Source organism: Erinaceus europaeus, chromosome 10 (assembly GCF_950295315.1).
Source record: "Erinaceus europaeus chromosome 10, mEriEur2.1, whole genome shotgun sequence".
Lineage (NCBI taxonomy): Eukaryota > Metazoa > Chordata > Mammalia > Eulipotyphla > Erinaceidae > Erinaceus > Erinaceus europaeus.
In genome coordinates, this window is record NC_080171.1 from 121176575 (window position 1) to 121196752 (window position 20178).

Consider the following 20178-nt stretch of genomic DNA (forward strand, 5'->3'; position numbering starts at 1 on the left):
ACAACAAAAGGGGGAAAAAATGGCCTCCAGGAGCAGTGGATTCATGGTGCAGGCACCGAGCCCCAACAATAACCCTGGAGGCAAAAAAAAAAAAAAAAAAAACAAGAAAATTTCTTGTGTCTGTAATTTGTTCTGTATCATGAATCAGCAAGTGTGAAGTAAATCGGAACTAGGAAAAGATACTGACTGCCTAGCTGATGCTGCGCTGACCACTGACCACGTGCTCTGTCAACACCAGCAGCTCCCATCTGCACGCACATCTGTGATGTCTCATGGCCTTACTTTTCTAATTTCACCAGAAAGAAACTGATGTTCAGGCATGAAATCTTATCCAGATGGCCCTCTGACATGCCGTGTTGTCATTGCTAGTGGTCGTTTGCTTGCTAGCAGCCACCGAGACAGGGTGGTAGACACCTACCTTTGGCAGAGGCGACCAGTTACCCTGCAGGAGTACTCAGATCACGAGAACTAGAACCTGCCATCGGTTCCACTGACATTCAGGATTTGGGATTCAGTCTTGACTTTGATCCCTCTACAGGACCCCTTTTGTTATTGATGTCGTCGTTGTTGGATAGGACAGAGAGAAATGGAGAGAGGAGGGGGAGACAGAGGGGGAGAGAAAGACAGACACCTGCAGACCTGCTTCACCACCTGTGAAGTGACTCTCCTGCAGGTGGGGAGCCGGGGGCTCGAACCGGGATCCTTACGCTGATCCCTGCGCTTTGCGCCACCTGTGCTTAACCCGCTGCGCTACCGCCAGACTCCCACAATAAATTTTTTTAATTTGGGGATTAATGGTTCACAGTCCACAGTAAAATAAAATAATTTGTATGCATGTAACATTTCTCAGTTGTCCACATAACAATTCAGCCTCCACTAGGTTCTCTGCTGTCATCATCTTCCAGGACCTGAGCCTTCCCCCAACCCCATCCCAGAGTCTTTTACTATAAAAAATGTTTTATTAAGAAAATAAGTAATAGGAGGTTGGGCAGTAGAGCAGCGGGTTAAGCGCACGTGGCGCAAAGTGCAAAGACCGGAGTAAGGATCCTGGTTCAAGCCCCGGCTCCCCACCTGCAGGGGAGTCACTTCACAGGCAGTGAAGCAGGTCTGCAGGTGTCTGTCTTTCTCTCTCCCCCTCTGTCTTCCCCTCCTCTCTCCATTTCTCTCTGTCCTGTCCAACAACGACAACATCAATAAGAACAATAATAACCACAAGGCTACAACAACAAGGGAACAGGGGTGGGGGGATGGCTTCCAGGAACAGTGGATTCATGGTGCAGGCACTGAGCCCCAGCAATAACCCTGGAGGCAAAACAAAAAAAGAAAGAAAGAAAGAAAGAAAGAAAGAAAGAAAGAAAGAAAGAAAGAGAGGAAGAAAGAAAGAAAGAGAGGAAGAAAGAAAGAAAGAAAAAGAAAGAGAGAAAGAAAGAAAGAAAGAAAGAAAGAAAGAAAGAAAGAAAGTAATAAGAAAGAGACATTTTGTTAGTGTGTAGTGTGGGTGAGGGGTATTTCATCCTGCATCTACCATCCACTAGTCCTTTTTCAAGCAAGATGTGCCAACCTGTGACTCTGAAAAACAGTATGTCGGTCACATGAGAGGAGCTCACCTAGGGATACCCAGGAAGTGATTATTTGCAAGAAAAAATAAAAGAGCCTGTAGGCTTGAAAGTGGATACTTGCAGAAAAAGATTTAAAAAGCCTTTGCCTCAGGCTGAGAGTTCCCCTTTGAAGAACAATGAGAAGTCATTTGGGTGGGGACCTAAACCAGCTCTAGTCTTCACTGGCTTAGCTCAGTGCTTCCATCACTCAGATATGCAGAATGGGCGTGATTTCCTACACAAACACCAGTTGTTATCTTGAATTTTTTAATAATATTTATTTATTTATTCCCTTTTTGTTGCCCTTGTTGCTTTATTGTTGTAGTTATTATTGTTGTCTGTCTTCGTTGTTGGATAGGACAGAGAGAAATGGAGAGAGGAGGGGAAGACAGAGAGGGGGAGAGAAAGACAGACAGACACCTGCAGACCTGCTTCACCGCCTGTGAAGCGACTCCCCTGCAGGTGGGGAGCCGGGGGCTTGAACAGGGATCCTTCTTCCTGTCCTTGTGCTTTGCGCCACACGCACGCTTAACCCGCTGCGCTACCTCCCGACTCCCTTTATCTTGAATTTTTTTAAGTTGATGTCACCCAGCAAGCTTTACGGTGGATTATATGTTAGTGATTACAAAACTCACCGACTCACCACCATAGCCTAAGTTCCATGTTGATAAAATTTTGAAGGATAAGATTCAAAATATATTTCCTTGGCTAAACTAAAATTTTTCTATACATACACTATATTTCTCTTGTCCTATGAGTAACATTATGTTTGTGATATATTAAATGGAATCATATGATATTGTGCATGAGTCTCACTTGGGTATGAACCCTAGGAGGAGAAAACATCTTAATATGTTTAACAGCTTATCATTTGTACTTACATTACTGTTGAATGTTCCTGTAGTCTTATGATTTATGCAAAGCAGACATTGTCACTATAGTTTTATCACTTAAGGGTGGGAAAGTATATGTAGTTACTAGTAGCTGATTTAGAACAGAAACATTAGTCTTCTGATTAAATTCAATATATTTCTAGTATAGTAAACTATAGTATAGTAATTTTAATAAAATCTTATGGTAATAATTTTCTAATAATATCACACATTTCATTTAGCAATGCAAATCTTTGCTTAATATATATGTATATATATATATCATCTTATTAATTTTATGTTACCCACACAGGAATATATAGGTAATCACCACTATTTATGTATAATATCAGCAGACAAAGATTCTGAAAGGATAGGTGAATTGTCCAAGGTCACATTGATAATCAGTGGAAACATTGGGATTTGAATATGGGACTATCTGACTCCAAATCTTACATCAGTTTCAGTTACATTTAACTGATCTTGAAAATGCTTGACTGGGTTTACATTTAGACTACTTTCTTCTGCTGTCTGGGATCCTTCGGATTATCTTTTGATACTACATTTCCTTTTTAAAATATGTTTTATTTTTTGTTAGTTTTTTAATATGGGACATAATTGCAACAGGGATGTAATTCCACACAGTTCCCACCACGAGAGTACTTTGTCCATCCCCTCCACTGGAAACTTCCCTATTATTTATCCCTCTGGGAATATGGCGTGTGTGTGTGTGTGTGTGTGTGTGTGTGTGTGTGGTGTGGAAGATGAGAATTCTGGCTTCTGTAATTGCTTCTCTGTGTGTGTGTGTGGGGGGGGGGGCGTGTGGAAGATGAGAATTCTGGCTTCTGTAATTGCTTCTCTGCTAGACATGGTCATTGTCAGGTCAGTCCATACCCCCAGCCTGTTTCTGTCTTTCCCTCACAGGGTAGATCTCTGGAGAGATGAGGTTCCAGGAGGTCGTCTGCCCAGGAGGGAGGTCAGGATGGAATCATAGTAGCATCTGGAACTTGGTGGCTGAAATGCAGTAAGATGGAAAGCAGGACAAAATGGTTAATACACAGGAGCCATAAAGTAGGAATAGAGCAGATGAGAGTAGGAACCAAACTAGAAAGTCTATTGTAGGACTGTCCCTGGGAACCAGTGTCTTAATAACATGGGGTGAACCAGAAATACTTTCTGGGAAGATGATGTCACACTTGAGAGTAGAACTAGGAAGCAGGATTAGGGCAGAGAGTACAATACAGAATCTACCATCTTAAACGTACACTTACTTCATTACAGTTTTTTTAAGACTTTTATCTTGAACATGTTTCACAGTAATATACTAAATGCTTCAATCTAATTTTATGAGAATAAAATTATACTCATTATGATATCCTAGAGAAAATTACTTTGAAATGCAAGTGACAACCCCTCCCTTATTATCTTGTAGCTAAAATCCCCAGGCCTATCGGGGATATCGTTGTAGGCATTCTCATCCACTAAGCACTCTTTAATAGCTTCTGCTGCCTCTCCAAAGCAGTTGTTAATATATTTCGATACACACAATTGGTAGAATCACCATTAGGTAAAATAGCTGTTTTACTCAATCAGTGTTATTAAAGAGATCCAAGTAAATGTCTAGTAAAGCTCACCTTATTTTTCATAGCACCTTCTATATTATCCATTTTATGCATTTCCCAAAGGCCTATATTGATAATAAAAATGACTGGGAAAAATTATGGTAATCAGAATGATTTGGACTGGAATAGTTCCTTAATGATTCTTATAATAAATTGCATTGTTATGAGTCAACTTGTTGGTTTATTTCCACAGCTCAAATTAGTTATAACATTTAAGCTATAATACAACCTTCTATGAGGCTCATTTTCAGAATTAAAAATGTTTCTTGGTTATTCTACATGAGAACCAAGTCATTAAATAGATCTTCTTTAGTCCTTCAATCTTTCCTTTCACTTCTCTGCACATAAATTTCTACTTTGGGAAGTAAAGTTTACACAGTGTCCTTAGTCACACCTGATTACCATAATTTTTATTCTATGCATGTGCTTTTGTTTCTACTTCGCAGGCCTTATTCATTACCTTCTATATCTTCTCCATTCCCCAGTTCATCTCTCAAAGCTTTCTATAACAGTTCCAAACCATCTTTAAGCATCTTTATAAAGTTTTTTTTATCCCCTTTTGTTGCCCTTGTTCTTTTATTGTTGTAGTTATTATTGATGTCGTCATTGTTGGATAGGACAGAGAGAAATGGAGAGAGGAGGGGAGACAGAGAGGGGGAGAGAAAGACAGACACCTGCAGACCTGCTTCACCTCCTGTGAAGCGACTCCCCTGCAGGTGGCGAGCCGGGGGGCTCGAACTGGGATCCTTCTGCCGGTCCTTGAGCTTTGTGCCACATGCACTTAACCTGCTGCGCTACAGCCGGACTCCCCTTTAAGCATCTTTAAAGACTATGTTTCACAACTTTTTATTTCTACTGTCTAGTATCACGCTTTAACACGTAACAGGCACTTAAGCAACTGTGTAGATTCTGAGTGACTGGTATGTCAAGACCTGTTCTAGGGCCTGAGATCAAATAAGAATAAGAGAGTCTCAGTCCTTTGTTTTCAGCTCTTTGTGCTTTGGGTCCATAGCACATCTAAGTGGTATAAGTGTCTGTAGGTGCCTTTGTGGATTTTTTTTTTAGTATGTTATATATTTGTTTATTTGGGTATTGACAGAGAGAAATCAAAAGGGAGTGGAGAGGGAGAGAGAGAGGTAGGGAGAGAGACATATAGAACTGTGATGCACTTGTGAACCTTTCCCCTACGGGTGGGGGTCGGGCGCTTGAACCCAAGTCCTGGTGCATTACAGCATGTGCGCTCAACCAGGTGCACCACCACCCGACCCCTGCAGGTGCCTCTGTAATACTTATATGTACCTTGTTTTTAATCTCGAAAAGACTTTCAACTACTAAGTGTAGGAATGGCTTCACATCCTTCTTTTCTTGGTCTTCATTCCTCTTCATTTTATAGTCCTCTAGAATATCTACGTGAATTGATTCCGATACATGCATCCGATACATACATTTCAGTCTCCATTTCCTCATGGATTAAAATGAAGATGAGATTTACATTTTGCCTATCGGCATACTGATGTAGGCAAAGGTAGATAAGCTGTACAAGCTTATTGTAGCACACTGAAGTAGCACTTACACATTCTAGTTCATTTCTATCACAGATGAACCAGTTCTGTTTGTATATCTGTTTGTATATCTGTTTGTATATCTGTTTGTATATCTTGGCTCCAAACAGAAATTTAGACTATTATTATTATTATTATTTTATTCTGAGCTGTGGCTCTGGCTTATAGTGGTGCAGGAGATTGGACCTGGAACCTTAGAGCCTCAAACATGAGAGTCTCCTTGCGTAACCATTTTTCTATTCCCTTCCCCCCTTTTCATCATCTTTAAATTAGATTCTTCAGTTCAGTAAAATACATCAGGACAACCTGCAATCCTGTTGGGCTTCTGAAGGACTGTGAATGGGCAAAAAGCCAAGAAGCCTTGTATTTGGTCCTGGTCCACACCTCTCGTCAGATGCTACAGAACTGTGTACAGCAGTCCTGGAACTTTACCATGGGGGAAGGGCTTAAGGAATTATCTATTCTAACACCTTCAACTCAGGAATACAGCCACCAAAGCCAAAGTGTTAGTCCCTTGTCTCTAGTGACAATGTCTCTAGTGACCGTGCAAGCCTTCCAGTCCCAGTCCTTTGCCCATACCAGCTCCTACTGCACAGTTAAATTTCATTCACAGCATCATGAGTTTATTGACTCTGGCTGAGTGACTGAATGCCACCGTGTTGAATTCAGCATTGATGACCAGAGCCAGACCCTAAAATTGGACACATTGGCTCATTCAACATTTATTCATTGAGCAAACACTTTGTAAAGGGCTGTGTTAGTCTTTAGTCATATAGCAATAAAAGCAAACGAGACTAAAATCAATTGTCCTTATTAACCTTTTCCTTAATAAGATCACCCAAACTAGCTCAAGATTCAGAATGAGGATTTTATCTCAAGCAGGAAGGCACTAGTCTCTCTCTCTCTCTCCCTCTCCCTCTCCCTCTCTCTCTCTCTCTCTCTTATCTTTATTTATTGGATAGAGACAGCCAGAAATTGAGAGGAAGGGGAGATAGAGAGGGAGAGAGACAGCGAGATACCTGCAGCCCTACTTCACAACTTATGAAGCTTTTCTCTTGTAGGTGGGGATGGGGACCGGGAGCTTGAACCCAGCTCTTTGTGCATTGTCGTATGTGCACTCAACCAGGTGTGCCACCACCTGACCCCCAAATATTCTTTATTTAAAATTGTTTTTATTCCCAGTAGGGTTATTGTTGGGGTTCTGTACCTGCAGAATGAAAATGAACCCACCACCAGTCATTTCTTTTTATCTTTTTCTCTATTTCTTCCTTCCTTCCTTCCTTCCTTCCTTCCTTCCTTCCTTCCTTCCTTTCTTTCTTTCTTTTTTTTTTTGGATAGAGACAGAAATTGAGAGGAGGGGGAGATAGAGAGACAGAGAGACACCTGCAGCCCTGCCTCACCACTCGTGAAACTTTCCCCTGCAGGTGGGAACTGGGGGCTTGAACCTGGGTCCTTGCGCTGTAATGTGAGCACTTAGCCACTGTCTGGCCCCAGCTCGAGTCTCTTTTAGACGTGGCAACAGATCGGTTCATTCACTCTGCATCAACACCTAATCAGACAACAAATATATATATGAAGCTTCTGCAGGGATCAACTGAGTCATGAGTTGTTGGACATATAGAGGCGGGGAGAACTGTTTACCCCGCATAGAGCTTGTTTTTACGTAGGGGAGATAGAAGAGGAAAAATAAAGCACAGCAAAGATGAAAACAAAAACCCCACAATTAATTGCATTCATTGCCATGAAAGAAATAGCAAAGATGAAAGGGTAACACCTAAATTTTCAACAGTTACGGGCTTTAAAAGCCAAGAGATCATAAGCAGGTCCACACTCTTAAGGAAAGGGTCCTGTTGGATATTTTTCAAGTTGAAAATAAAATCAGTTATGTTAAGGTTAGCTGTACAGGTGTGGGGCAGTGGTGTAGTCCACAGAGTACAAACACTACCATGCCTGAGGACCTGGGTTCAAGCCCCACCACCACCTGCAAGGCGGGGAAGCTTCACCAGCCGTAAAGCAGCCCTGCAGGTGTTTCTCGTTCTTTTTCCTTCTCTGTTAACCTCTGTCCCTCTCCATTTCTGTCACTATAAAAATAATGTTTTTAATGGCCACTGAGAAAGGTGGATTCTTTTTGCAGGCCCCAGAAATAATGCTGGTGGAAGAGAAATAGCTCCGGGATATAGACAAAAAGACTGTCATGGGACTAAAGGAGCCGGCAGCTCTCCTTGGTCTTGTCTTTCTTCCTTGCATCTTCCTTGCACAGTCTTGTGTTTTCTAAATAAATTCATAGTTTTGTTGAAATGTTATGAGATCACCAATGTATACATTAAAAAAAAAATCTTAATTTTTTTCTGAGCTTATTTTCATTAGGCATTTTATAATTTATTGTCAATCTCTCAGTTTCTGGACTCCTGCCTTGGCCCAGACTCTTAATAATTAAATGCTGCAGAACAGTGTGTACTAAATCATGCATGGTTTCTTGTAGAAATGAAATTCTGGTGTCCCTGCACCTCAGAAAAACAAGACTTTGTGGCTCAAGCACCAAAATTTGTGGCATTCTTCACAGTCTATGTGCTTAAATCTATCATTAGAACAGTTAGTTCCCATTCATTGAAAATAGTAAAGTTGGCATTTACAGCATGGGTTTTTTTTTCATCATACTTAAAGTAGTCCTAATGTACTACAAGAAAATAAAATCATTTTTATTCATAAAAGGGTAACAATAGCAATGGAGATCATTAGCAATATTAGATATTTCCTATCCAGCACCATCACGTGGAGATCTAGACGAGCATGGCAAAGGGTTGGTGGTAGATAGCATAATAGTTATGCAAAGAGACACTCATACCTGAGGCTCTCAAGTCCCAGGTTCAGTCCCCCGCACCAGTCATAAATCATAAACTAGAGCTGACCAGTGCTCTGGTTAAAAAATATATATATGGCAAAGAGTATACAGAATAGCTTACTTGGATAGAGAGCTGCTTTGTGGCCCCACGTTCCAGGCTGTTCCTCACCACACTGAAGAGAACTTAAGTGGTGCTGCTGTGATCTCTCAGTCCTTGCCTATCTCTCTGCTCCTGTCTAGCAAAGAAAGAAAAGAAAAGCGTGGTAAAATGTCACTGAAATAATTCAGGCCATATAGAAATTTTCAAAAATAGAGCATCTCACTTCTTCTCAACCCTGGTGCTGCGCCCAGAGGTGACCTGTATGTGAGATTTGCCTTCTCCTTTGTACCTTTCTGTGCTGATGCAGATGTACACATGCACGGCATAGAGTCACTCCTAACATTTTATATTAACTTTTGTGGATATGTTTTTTTTAATATTTATTTATTTCCTTTTTGTTGCCCTTGTTGTTTTATTGTTGTAGCTATTATTGTCTTTGTTATTGATGTCATTGTTATTGGATAGGACAGAGAGAAATGGAGAGAGGAGGGGAAGACAGAGAGGGGGAGAGAAAGACAGACACCTGCAGACCTGCTTCACCGCCTGTGAGGCGACTCCCCTGCAGGTGGGGAGCCGGGGGCTCGAACCCGAATCCTTATGTCAGTCCTTGTGCTTTGCACCACGTGCGCTTAACCTACTGCGTTACCGCCTGGCTCCCAGTGGATATGTTTTATTCAAAAAAATGCCACAGATGATTTCTCATGTCAAGACAAATCTAGTGTATTAATTTAAATAACTGCCGTATGTCACAGAATAAAATTGATGTATTCAACTCATGCCCCTGCTGGCACTATTCAGTGTTTTCAGTATGTCAGCATGTGTATTACTGATTTATGTGTTAAAATGCAGTATTTTTAAAAGTTGAATTACATTTTTTTAATTATAAATTTTTTTAAATCTTTATTTATTGATTTTGAATAGAGACTGAGAGAAATTGTGAGGGTACGGGATATAGTGCGAGAGAGAGACAGAGAGACACTGCAGATCTGCTTCACCACTTGTGAAGCTTTCCCCCTTGCCCATGGGGGTCAGGGACTTGAACCCGGATCCTTGCGCACTGTAATGTGTGCGCTTAACCAGGTGTGCCACCTCCTGGCCCCTTGAATTACATTTTTAAAATATTTTTTACTTATTTCTTTATGAGGGAGAGAGAAACAGAATACCACTCTGCCACATGCAATGTTGGGATTGAACTTGGGACTTTATGCATGCAAGCTCAATGCCCTATCCACTGTGCAGCCTCCCAAGCCCCGTTATTATTGTATTATTATTATTATTATTATCGTCATCAGCATTATCACTATGACTAAGTGCCTGCATAAAACTCCATCACTCCCAGTGGCAATTTTTTTTGTTGTCCTTGGATAGAGGGTGAGAAACTGAGAGAGACAGAGAAGAGAGGCAGCAAAAGAGAAAGGAGAGACACCTGCCGCATGGCCTTACCACTCGTGGGGCTTGCCCCTTCAGGTTGGGGACCGAGGGCTTGAACTGGAGTCCTGACACATGCTGATGTGTGCAGTCTACCCGGTGGTCCGGGGCCTAGTAACTGAACATGTTAAATGAAACCCCCGTTGGGACGATAGCTTTAGAGCTTCTTGATTCATTTTGATTCACAATAAATAAATAAATACAGTCGCATACACAAACGTGCATATACACATAGGCACTTTTGCAGTCCTGCTTTGACCCCAGCCGAGAAGCTCAGCTCATCACATTCTGTGCCCCATTATCAATTCTTCTTGTCCTCCCCTTTCCATTTGTCTGTGTTTTTGTAACACCCCTCTCTATACCTCCCTTGGTAAAACCTGTTTTGAGGACTGATTCAAACTCACTTCTTTCTCTCTGTCCTATCCAACAACAATAAAAACAACAAGGCCAACAAAAGGAAATAAATAAATAGCAAAAAAAAATTTTAAGTGAAAGGGGTAGCAGGTGGTAGTGCAGTGGGTTAAGCGCACGTGGTGCAAAGCGCAAGGACCAGCAAAAGGACCCTGGTTCAAACCCCCAGCTCCCCACCTACAGGGGAGTCACTTCACAGGTGGTGAAGCAGGTCTGCAGGTGTCTGTCTTCCTCTCCCCCTCTCTGTCTGCCCCTCCTGTCTCCATTTCTCTCTGTCCTATCCAACAACGATGACATCAATAACAACAACAATAATAACTACAAAAAAAAAACAAGGACAACAAAAAGGAAATAAATAAATAAATATTTTTTAAAAAGTGAATGGATGGGTTTGACTATATTCTATAGGAAAAGGGTGATATTTGACACAGTTTTGCCAATTCTTCTTCTAGAAGATGTTTGGATAAATTTATAATAGCTTGAGACAACCTCAAATTCTGGCTCTTTTGTTTGAATCATCTATATTTTTTCGTGATGGTGTACAAGACAGTGAGTGCCCTTGTCTTTTGGGGCATATAAATATAAGGTTAATGTTACCTTCCTTATAGTATTCCTCTAGTTGAAGACCCAACATTTCCTGGGCCCAGGAACGGTAGTCACTAATAATGTCTTGTTAAAAAGAATGAAGCCCAGACAGAGGGGTCAGAGAAGTTAGAGGTCCCCTTTTTCGAATGGAAGTAGAATAATACCTCAGGGAAAAGGTAAGTGGGAAACAGTAATAGCTGAGGCGCGTCCCATTTCACCCACAGAAGTAGAATGTCTGCATGTCACGTGTGCCTCTCTGGAGAAAGAACCAGAAGACAAGACAGTTGAGTCCATTTGTGACTACAGCATATTGCTCATTAAAAATTGAAGTTTTAGGGTAACCAGGTATGATACTGTATAACATGTATGCACTAGGAGTCCAGAAGAACTCGTAGGGGAGAGTTCTAGTACCTGGCGATTTTATTGAAGTTACCTTTTGTAGTGAAAATGCAAATACATAAGGCCCTTTGACATACATTGGCTTAATGTATGTCCATCATCCTCTGGCTTTTCCCACAACCGTATAAACCGGGATTCATCCAAGATGCACTGCTTTGATGGCTTATTTCACTGCCAACAAGACCAAGTTCCAAGATTTGAGGGTAAAAATTCTCCTCACAGCTTTCCTCAGGACTGACATTTGATCCTGTCTTTTCCTTGTGCAATGCAGATGCTTCAGTCAGTTTAGTCAGATAACGTTTACTTATGTCCTCCAAACACATTTCCCCTCCTTTTTCATTTACATCCATTTGATTCTCACTCCTGCTTCTGTCTCACACTAATTCCTTAGATCTTCACAAACTCATCAGTCGTCCACCTGATAGTTCTGTGCCTATCTCTGCAGAGTTCTCCAAATAACCTACCACCTGCTCACACCTTCCCTCCAAGGACACTCTTGACTTACTCTGCCTGTGACATCCCCCCTCTGCATTCTGTAAATGCTCAGTCGGTCCTGTATTACTGGAAGATGATGTACAGAGTAGAGTCTTGCATTTGGAATCTAAGGACCTGAGTGTCTTTCTTGCCAATACAGTCCACTCCCTTTTTTTCTCAAAATGTGCATGCAAATGGTTTGATGTTCCTGAGCCTCAACTTCTGCACCTATAAAACAATGATCCTGCACACACTCTAAAGAGTTTGTGAGAGCTACGTAAGTTTAAACAAAATGAGGATGCTAGGAGAGAGTCCTCACAAAGTCCTGCCTCATGGGGCTGGGTGGTGGTGAATGCACATGTTACAGTGAGCAAGGACCTGGGTTGAAACTCCTGGTTCCCCCTTGCAGAGGGAAGCTTTGTGAGAGGTGAAGCAGGGCTGCAGATATCTCTCTGTCTCTCTCCCTCTCTGTCACCCCTTCCCCTCTCAATTTCTGGATGTCTCTATGCAATAAATAAATAAAGATAATACCAAAAATAAGTTTGTATTAAAAAAAAAAGACAAGAAAATTTCTACCTCACTCAGAATATGTAACTGAACTGGGCAGTTTATAGCATTTGACCCAGGGTATCTGCCTAAAAACACAGTGATTTTGAAAGTATTAATGACATTAAGTTATAACTGAGATCATTGCCTGACATTTACTTTCCAAAACCTACTTGCTACATTTATTTGATTTACATTTAAATTGCTTTTTCATATCACTATCCAAGTTATCTTGGGCATACTAAGTTCTATTTTTAATTTTGTAATAAAGATCTAAGATATTTATCAGCACATACCATGGAATACCTCAAGCTAGTTTGAAAGTTAACTCAGATTTATAAAATTTGTGTCGTTTAGGAGGAAATCTACAATTTTCCTCCCCAAAATGCAAGCACAGTTAAAACTATTCTTGATTTCCATCTTGTTCTTTGTAAAACTACTATTTTGTGTTTTTGCCTCTGACAGTCCATGTTGACAAGCAAGCAGTCTTCAACAGATGCCATTTCACTTTAAGACTTTGTTCAGCAGTCTGTCACTTCTTACAATAATATAGATAAATACTAAGTATAGAGACACTCATAAAAATTGCACATTTGAAATAATGAAAATATCCTCCACATCTTACACGTGATCTTGATGCATTTTCAGATTGTTTTATAAGATTCTCTTTCACTAATTGTTCAGAACCATGTAAGGCAAGTACTTCTCTACTTTATAGAGTAGGAAGCTGAGACCTTTAAACAACACTTTGGAGTTGAAGTATACACTTTGGGTCATCAACGTAGAACATGGACCCAAATTTTGAGGCACTCAGTGTATTGGTCTCTGCACTGTGCCATCAGTGGTTAACTACCCAGGACCTGGACCCTCCACAGTGGCTATGTAGACCTTCTTTAGCTATCATTGTACTGGGGGAGTCATGGCTTGAAGTACCATCGCTGACACAGGGGTACAGTGTCTCATCTTGTAACAGGTGTCTGCACAACACTCTCGTCCCAAGTTGGATCATTTTCTACAGTCTTGCACCAAGACCCCAAGGACCTCTCCACACTCTGCTTTCCTCTTTTTCCCCCAGAGTGCTTTGCTTTAATGCAATACAGCACACCCAGTCCAGCTTTCACTTTGAGTTTTCATTTTTCTGTCTAGAGCCTCCTTTTAAAATTCAAACATGGAATGGGGATAGAGAGCATAATGGTTATGCAAAGAGATTCATGCCTGAGGCTCCAAGCTCCCAGGATCAATTCCCTGCACTACCATAAGCCAGAGTTGAGCAGTGCTCTGACAAAATAGATAGATAGATAGATAGTTGGATAGATAGTTGGATAGATAGATAGATAGATAGATAGATAGATAGATAGATAGATAGATATAAAATGAAATTCAAACACAGATGTTCAATAGGAATTCATTCTCAGGAGTCAGGTGGTAGCGCAGTGGGTTAAGTGAACCTGGCACAAAGCGCGAGGACTGGCCTAAGAAATTCATTCTCATCGCTTGCTTTTCTAGGTCAGGAACAAACATCTTAGTTGTGAAGAATATCTTGCTAGTAAATAGAATGTTTTCCTACTATGACAACTACGTTTCTAGAACATGTAGATAAAATCACATCAAAGTATGTAAAACAGCAATTGAACTGACACTTGCATGTCTGATTCAAAGTCTTATCAGCAAAGATAGAGAATAGCCGTCTAAATTTAATAACAATATATTGCAAAACAGCATTATAATTTTCATTAAAGTCATAAAATTATACAGATAAACTAGTCAAGGCTCTAAGTTCTGTCTACCTAAGATTAATTACAAGCTAATTAGCACAGCACTAGACAAGGTTTTTACTGTAGAAAGTTTCTTATTCGTTGTAGCCTATGAATCTCAGATTTTAATAAAGTTCTATGATGAAGGAATTACAAAATTAGTCCTTACTGAATACTGGAAGATTTTAAAAGTTAATTAATTCCTTGACATTCAACAGTTTAACTAAAATAATTCATACAGTTGTTTGAGCACAATGTCTATAATCTTCTGATTAAAATAAGCACTGAAATCATCAGTAACAATCACTATTTACCCACCTACCACACTGTCACCTATCATCTCTAACAGCTGTTCCTTAGAATCTGAAGAGACTATTCTTCAGGGAGGTTTAGAAACTTTTTTGTTATCCTTGAATAAGGAGAAAAATGAGACTTTTAAATTCAAGGCTTAAAAGTTAAATTTACTGCAAAAAAATAGTATATTTTAAACCTAAAGTACAGAAGAAAACTTCTAACAAAACTCTTTGAAGTAAAATGCCTGCTAATTCACTCCTGTTTACTCTGTGGTTTCTATTTAAATTTATGCTGCTGTCATGATTTATTCCTACCTCACAGGATAATGAATCTAGATTTTATTTCTGTTCTTTGCCCAGACTTGTACAGCAGGCAAAGTGTTTGAAAATCAAAGGAAAAGAAGATTTTGACTGGGATAATCTCTTCAGAGGTAAAACAAAAACACTAGCAAAAGCACATACTATATTTTTTGTTGTGAAGACCGTCTTATTTGTTTTCTGGGTTGTTTTTTTGTTTTTTACCTTTCTGGCAAGAAATGCTGGGAAGAGCTTGACTAGATGTCTAGAGAGGTAGTCTCATCCCTTCCCTGTGTATCAGGTTCTGTCACTTCAGTTGTCTCAATCTTTATTTTCTCACTGGTAAACTGAATGGACTAGATTAGAATCAATTTGCTTCTCACTCATAACAGGGCAAATCTAAATCTATCAGAATGGATATGTCACTGGGGAAGTCTCTCCCTGTTATGGAAGAGATCCCAAGTGTTTATAAGTTAGGGGAAAGGGCAGTAGTGTTCCTTATCAGTCACACACACACACACACACACACACACACACACACACACACACACACACACGAAGTGTTTATAAGTTAGGGGAAAGGGCAGTAGTGTTCCTTATCAGTCACACACACACACACACACACACACACACACACACACACACACACACACACACACCATTAAAAATAAAGAGATTGTTTGATTATTAGAAAGAAAATAGACGTTTTCAGTTAATGACATTTCTTTTCAACTAAGGCTCAATTGGAGGCAACAGAGACAGAATTTCACCCATGACTTTTGAAGTTATAACAAGCTAGTGAGTGAATTTCCCTTTGATTGTGTTCAATTGATGAAAAGAATTTCTTTGGGAACATGAGAGCATTAGAAATGTCCAACTAGTACCCTTGTGTTTTCTGCCATACTGGATCTATGTACCTCCAATCTCTTGGAATTCATCTTCTAAATTAAAAGAAAATCAGTCAGTTTCCTACTGATTTGGGTAAAAATGCAACAGATTAGCACAATTTGCTAGCACTGTATTTCATCTCAAAATATATATATATATATATATATATATATATATATATACATATCCATTGTGTTTTTCTAGGAAAGGAAAAAAGAGAGAGTGCCTGACAGTCATTGAAGAAAGGACTGTTGTCTCTGTAACAAAGTTACCCTGCTCATTTCAAGCAGGGCCCTGGCTGGGCTATAGTTAGAACTCTTGATCTCATCTCAGTGATAAAGGGAGGAAGAATCTTTTCCTCAGAAAATGGAGGGCCTTGAAATGATTGGCTTCACTGTGCCACTTCCTGCTTCCTCCAACTCGATTTCCTGTGGAACAGAATCAGACCTGAACTTCACTTTAAATAAAATAAATAGCATATTTTAGAAACTGTTCCGTAAAAATGGTCTAATCCATTTCACCGAGTCATCTTTCTGTAAACAACATGTTTTGGAGCCGTGTGTGAAGCCCTAAAAATGTGTCGCTGTTTTAATTCATATTTTGACACCTCTGGAAAATATCTCCACAGCGTAACTATGTATATGTAACTATGTATATGTTCCTGTAAAAAACAGATACACAGTTAATTTTGTCGTTCACATAGTAAAGTCGTAAACGAGGATCATCCTCATAAAAATGAAAATATTGCTAGCAGAAATGCATTTGCATAATGTGAAAGATGAAATCCCTTTTTATTCAGTGTGCACTGTTCTTTTCTGCGGCGCTTTAGAAGGCTTATAACCATACGACTTTATTATTCTTGAGTTTATTGTTCTCTCCGATTTGAGCCCTTCTGTTTCCTCACTGGGCAGTCCATGTCAACAGATGGGGGGGAGGGAGGGTGTAAATGCATAGGGAAATGCTGGGGGAGCCACGCCTTGTGACCTGCACAGCACAGCACATCTGTCTGGGGCCAGTAGTGCGGCTTTGGACGGAGCTGATTCATCAGGGATGCCTCTCCAATACAAACACAGACAGGGTTTCTTTAGCACCTGCTTTCTGTGCCACCCTTTTGTCGAGCAAAGTGCTTCTTCCTCCTCTAGGGCTAATGTTCATGATTATAATTAAGCTCATTTTCTCCAGGGAGACAAAAGAATGAGAACTATTATGTTCCTACTTTGACACTAAGTGATTATTTAATATTTCCCTTCTATTTTTCATAAACCTATAAACATTTATTTATTTATTTTGGCCTAGGCAGGCTTAAATAACATCATCTTTGTTCATTAGAGTTTTTTTTTTTTTTAAGGAAAATGTGGTAAAATTTATTCTCCATCTTATCAAGTGAAATGTTTAGCATTTGATATTAGACTCTGTGTGCATGTGCTCATTAAGCCTCTATTTTGCATATCCTTGACATGTTTTTAATTTTTATTCGTAAATATTTATATTTTATAAATTATTTAGCTTCCAATATATATATGGCTGACAGATACACTACACTATGTAAAAGACTACTGTTCTTTTCAACTTCCTTATTAGTGATTCAAGATGCATGCTTTTCCTGCTGTCGCATGTGAAAAATAACAATGCATGATGGAAATTTTGAATTAGTTTTTAATAATATGAATTTGTTGACATGGCATCATTATCTAAAAGAATATTTAGCAGTAAAAATGAGAAAATGAAGTCTGAGTTTGTCTTACTAATCAAATGAACACAGTAAATAAATGAGTTGCTACACCGAAGATGTGGCAAATAGTAATCGTGGTGTTTGTTAAGAGATGCAACACACTCACAGTAGAATTTACATACTTAGCAACATCAAGAGTCCACTTTCATGGGACTGAACTGGGTATCTGCACAGTGGTTTTTCAGACTTTTGTCTTTGATCAGTACATAGTTAAACCCAAGTTTAGTGAAACAAATGAAAGCACATTTCCACTAGGTATTGTCTTTGTACACATGTGATTAGGCACCCCATAACCCTCTGGGTTATTACTAAGAGGATACACAAATATTCAAACATGAGACAGGTTGACAAAAGTTAAAAAGAAATGTACTAATAACAGATGCATCTCCTGTGCATATGGGGGGAGGGGGCCAGAAAAGCTGAATGACCTACCAGCATGGGCCTGGAAGCCATTTCTAACTTAACTAGCTTAAAATACTGGAAAAAAAGGTACAAATCAATTCGAAAAGTCAGGAAGACATGACAGAATAACAAGGGTATGAATATTTAAATTGTGGTTTAACAAAGACTAGATATATGTTCCTTTTTATAACCTTTTAGAAGGTTAATGGTTTGCAGTCAGTTGTTGATACATGGGTGTGGTCCCGTGCCTCATACAATAGGACCTTAAGGGTCCCTCTGCCTCCTCCCTTTATCTCATTTCCCAAAGTCCTTTGCTTTGGAGCCATACACCACACCCAGTCCAACTTTTGCATTGTGATTTGCTTTTCTGTCCTTATTTCTTAAGTTCCACCTATCAGTGAGATTATTCAGTATCTCCCCTTCTTGGCGTATTTCGCTTAACATGATGTCTTCAAGCTCCATCCAAGATGAGACAAAGGAAATGACTTCATCATTTTAATAAAGACAAGAATGAGATACCACTTTACCCCTGTGAGAGCAGCATATGTCAGAAAGGACAGAAGCAACACATTCTGGAGATGTTGTGGGCAAAAAGGGGATATTTTTGCAGCACTGCCGATGGGGATAGAAATAGGTACAACCCTTGTGGAGATCATTCTGGAGATTTCTCAGGACACTAGAACTGGATTTACCCTATGAGCCAGCAATTTCTCTTCTAGGGACTTACCAAAGGAAACAGAAATGCCTATCAGAAGAGATCTGTGTACACCTATGTTCATAGCAGCACAGTTTGTAATAGCCAACACTTGGAAGCAAATCAGATGTCCAAGGACAGATGAGTCGCTAAGAAAATTGCGTTGCACAGTATATAGCAGTTAAAAAGATCAGGTATCTTTTATTTATTTTATTTTCCCTTTTGTTGCCCTTGTTGTCTTTTTGTTGTTGTTATAGTTATTGTTGTTGTTATTGATGTCATCATTGTTGGATAGGACAGAGAAATGGAAAGAGGAGGGGAAGGCAGAGAGAGAGAGAGAGAGAGACCGGCAGACCTGCTTCACCGCGTGTGAAGCGACTCCCCTGCAGGTGGGGAGCCGGAGGCTCGAACCGGGATCCTTACGCCGGTCCCTGCGCTTTGCGCCACGTGCACTTAACCCACTGCGCTACTGCCGGACTCCCTCTTTTATTTATTAATGAGAGAGAGTAGAGAACCAGAACATCACTCTGGTTCATGCACTGCCACTTGAGAATCCAGTACTTTATCCACAGAGCCACCTTCCATACCATAAGATTATCTTCCAGAGAGAAACTCCTGATGGGCATGCTTCCATCTAAGCACATCTTTCAAATGCAGCCTCCATTCTACTTTCAGAATTCCTCCATGAAATGAACATTGTGCAAAACCTTTTGTCCTACGTTGTAAAGGGTCTGTGAGTCTGAATTCTGTCTCTTCTGCCTTGCCTGAGGACCCCGGAACTAGAAAGGCTGAAACTTGGCCATTTGGCACCACCGACAGACGTTCTATCAGAACTGACACTGTCTCATCTTGAGTATTGGGAGATATCAGATAGCAACACTTTCCTTTTTGCTATTTATTATTTTAGATCTCAAATGAGTGACTAATGGTCATTTGAACCCCCAAATTGCATAAAGCAGTAACTGGTAGAAGACATAAATATGAAACAGAGATGCAGCATTAGTAAATCCTCCCTATCCATTTAACTTGGATATAATAATTGACCTTTTGGGGGTGTTGTTTACTTCTCTAGAATCTTATTATATTTGATCATTTGTAATTGATTTTTCTACCTGCTGATGTATCATGGTGACCTTTCAAAAAAACCTATCTGCTAGGTTCTTTTGTTAAATAATAATTGAGTCAAAATAGACTGAGAAATCACACCCACTTAATCACCGCTTAGGTCAAGACATAGAAGCAGACCAGAAGCCCACCTCCTGCCATCCAATTACCGCCTCCTGCCAGGATAACCACTCTTCTCATTTTGTCACTGTTTCTTTCTTTGGCCTTGTTTCACTCACTTCATAATGAAATCATACAACATGCTTTCTTCCCTGACTGACTTCTTCATTAGCATTCTGTTGGGGAGATCCATCCAAATCGTTTGCTTATTCTCATTACCACATATTATTCAGTTTTATGAAGACATTGATCATATTCTATCTATTGATGGTGGTGTTCAGTTTTTCCCTATTATTCAGTTTTATGAAGACATCGATCGTAGTCTATCTATTGATGGTGGTGTTCAGTTTTTCCCTTTGACAGTTGGTGCTCATGGAGACATTCTAGTATGTGACTTGTAGCTACTTGTATACAGATAAGAAATATCACTGAGAGTGCTCTGGTCCACTAGGGAA

At 39.9% G+C, this 20178-nt stretch overlaps 1 protein-coding gene across 1 annotated transcript in view; it reads left to right on the forward strand.

Moving 5' to 3' along the window:
• Nucleotides 1-20178, forward strand: part of L3MBTL4 (L3MBTL histone methyl-lysine binding protein 4) — a 272867-nt gene that overhangs the window by 155507 nt on the left and 97182 nt on the right. Inside the window, 1 exon segment of the mRNA XM_060200807.1 lies at nucleotides 14847-14917. Coding sequence (XP_060056790.1) covers nucleotides 14847-14917 — 71 coding nt within the window.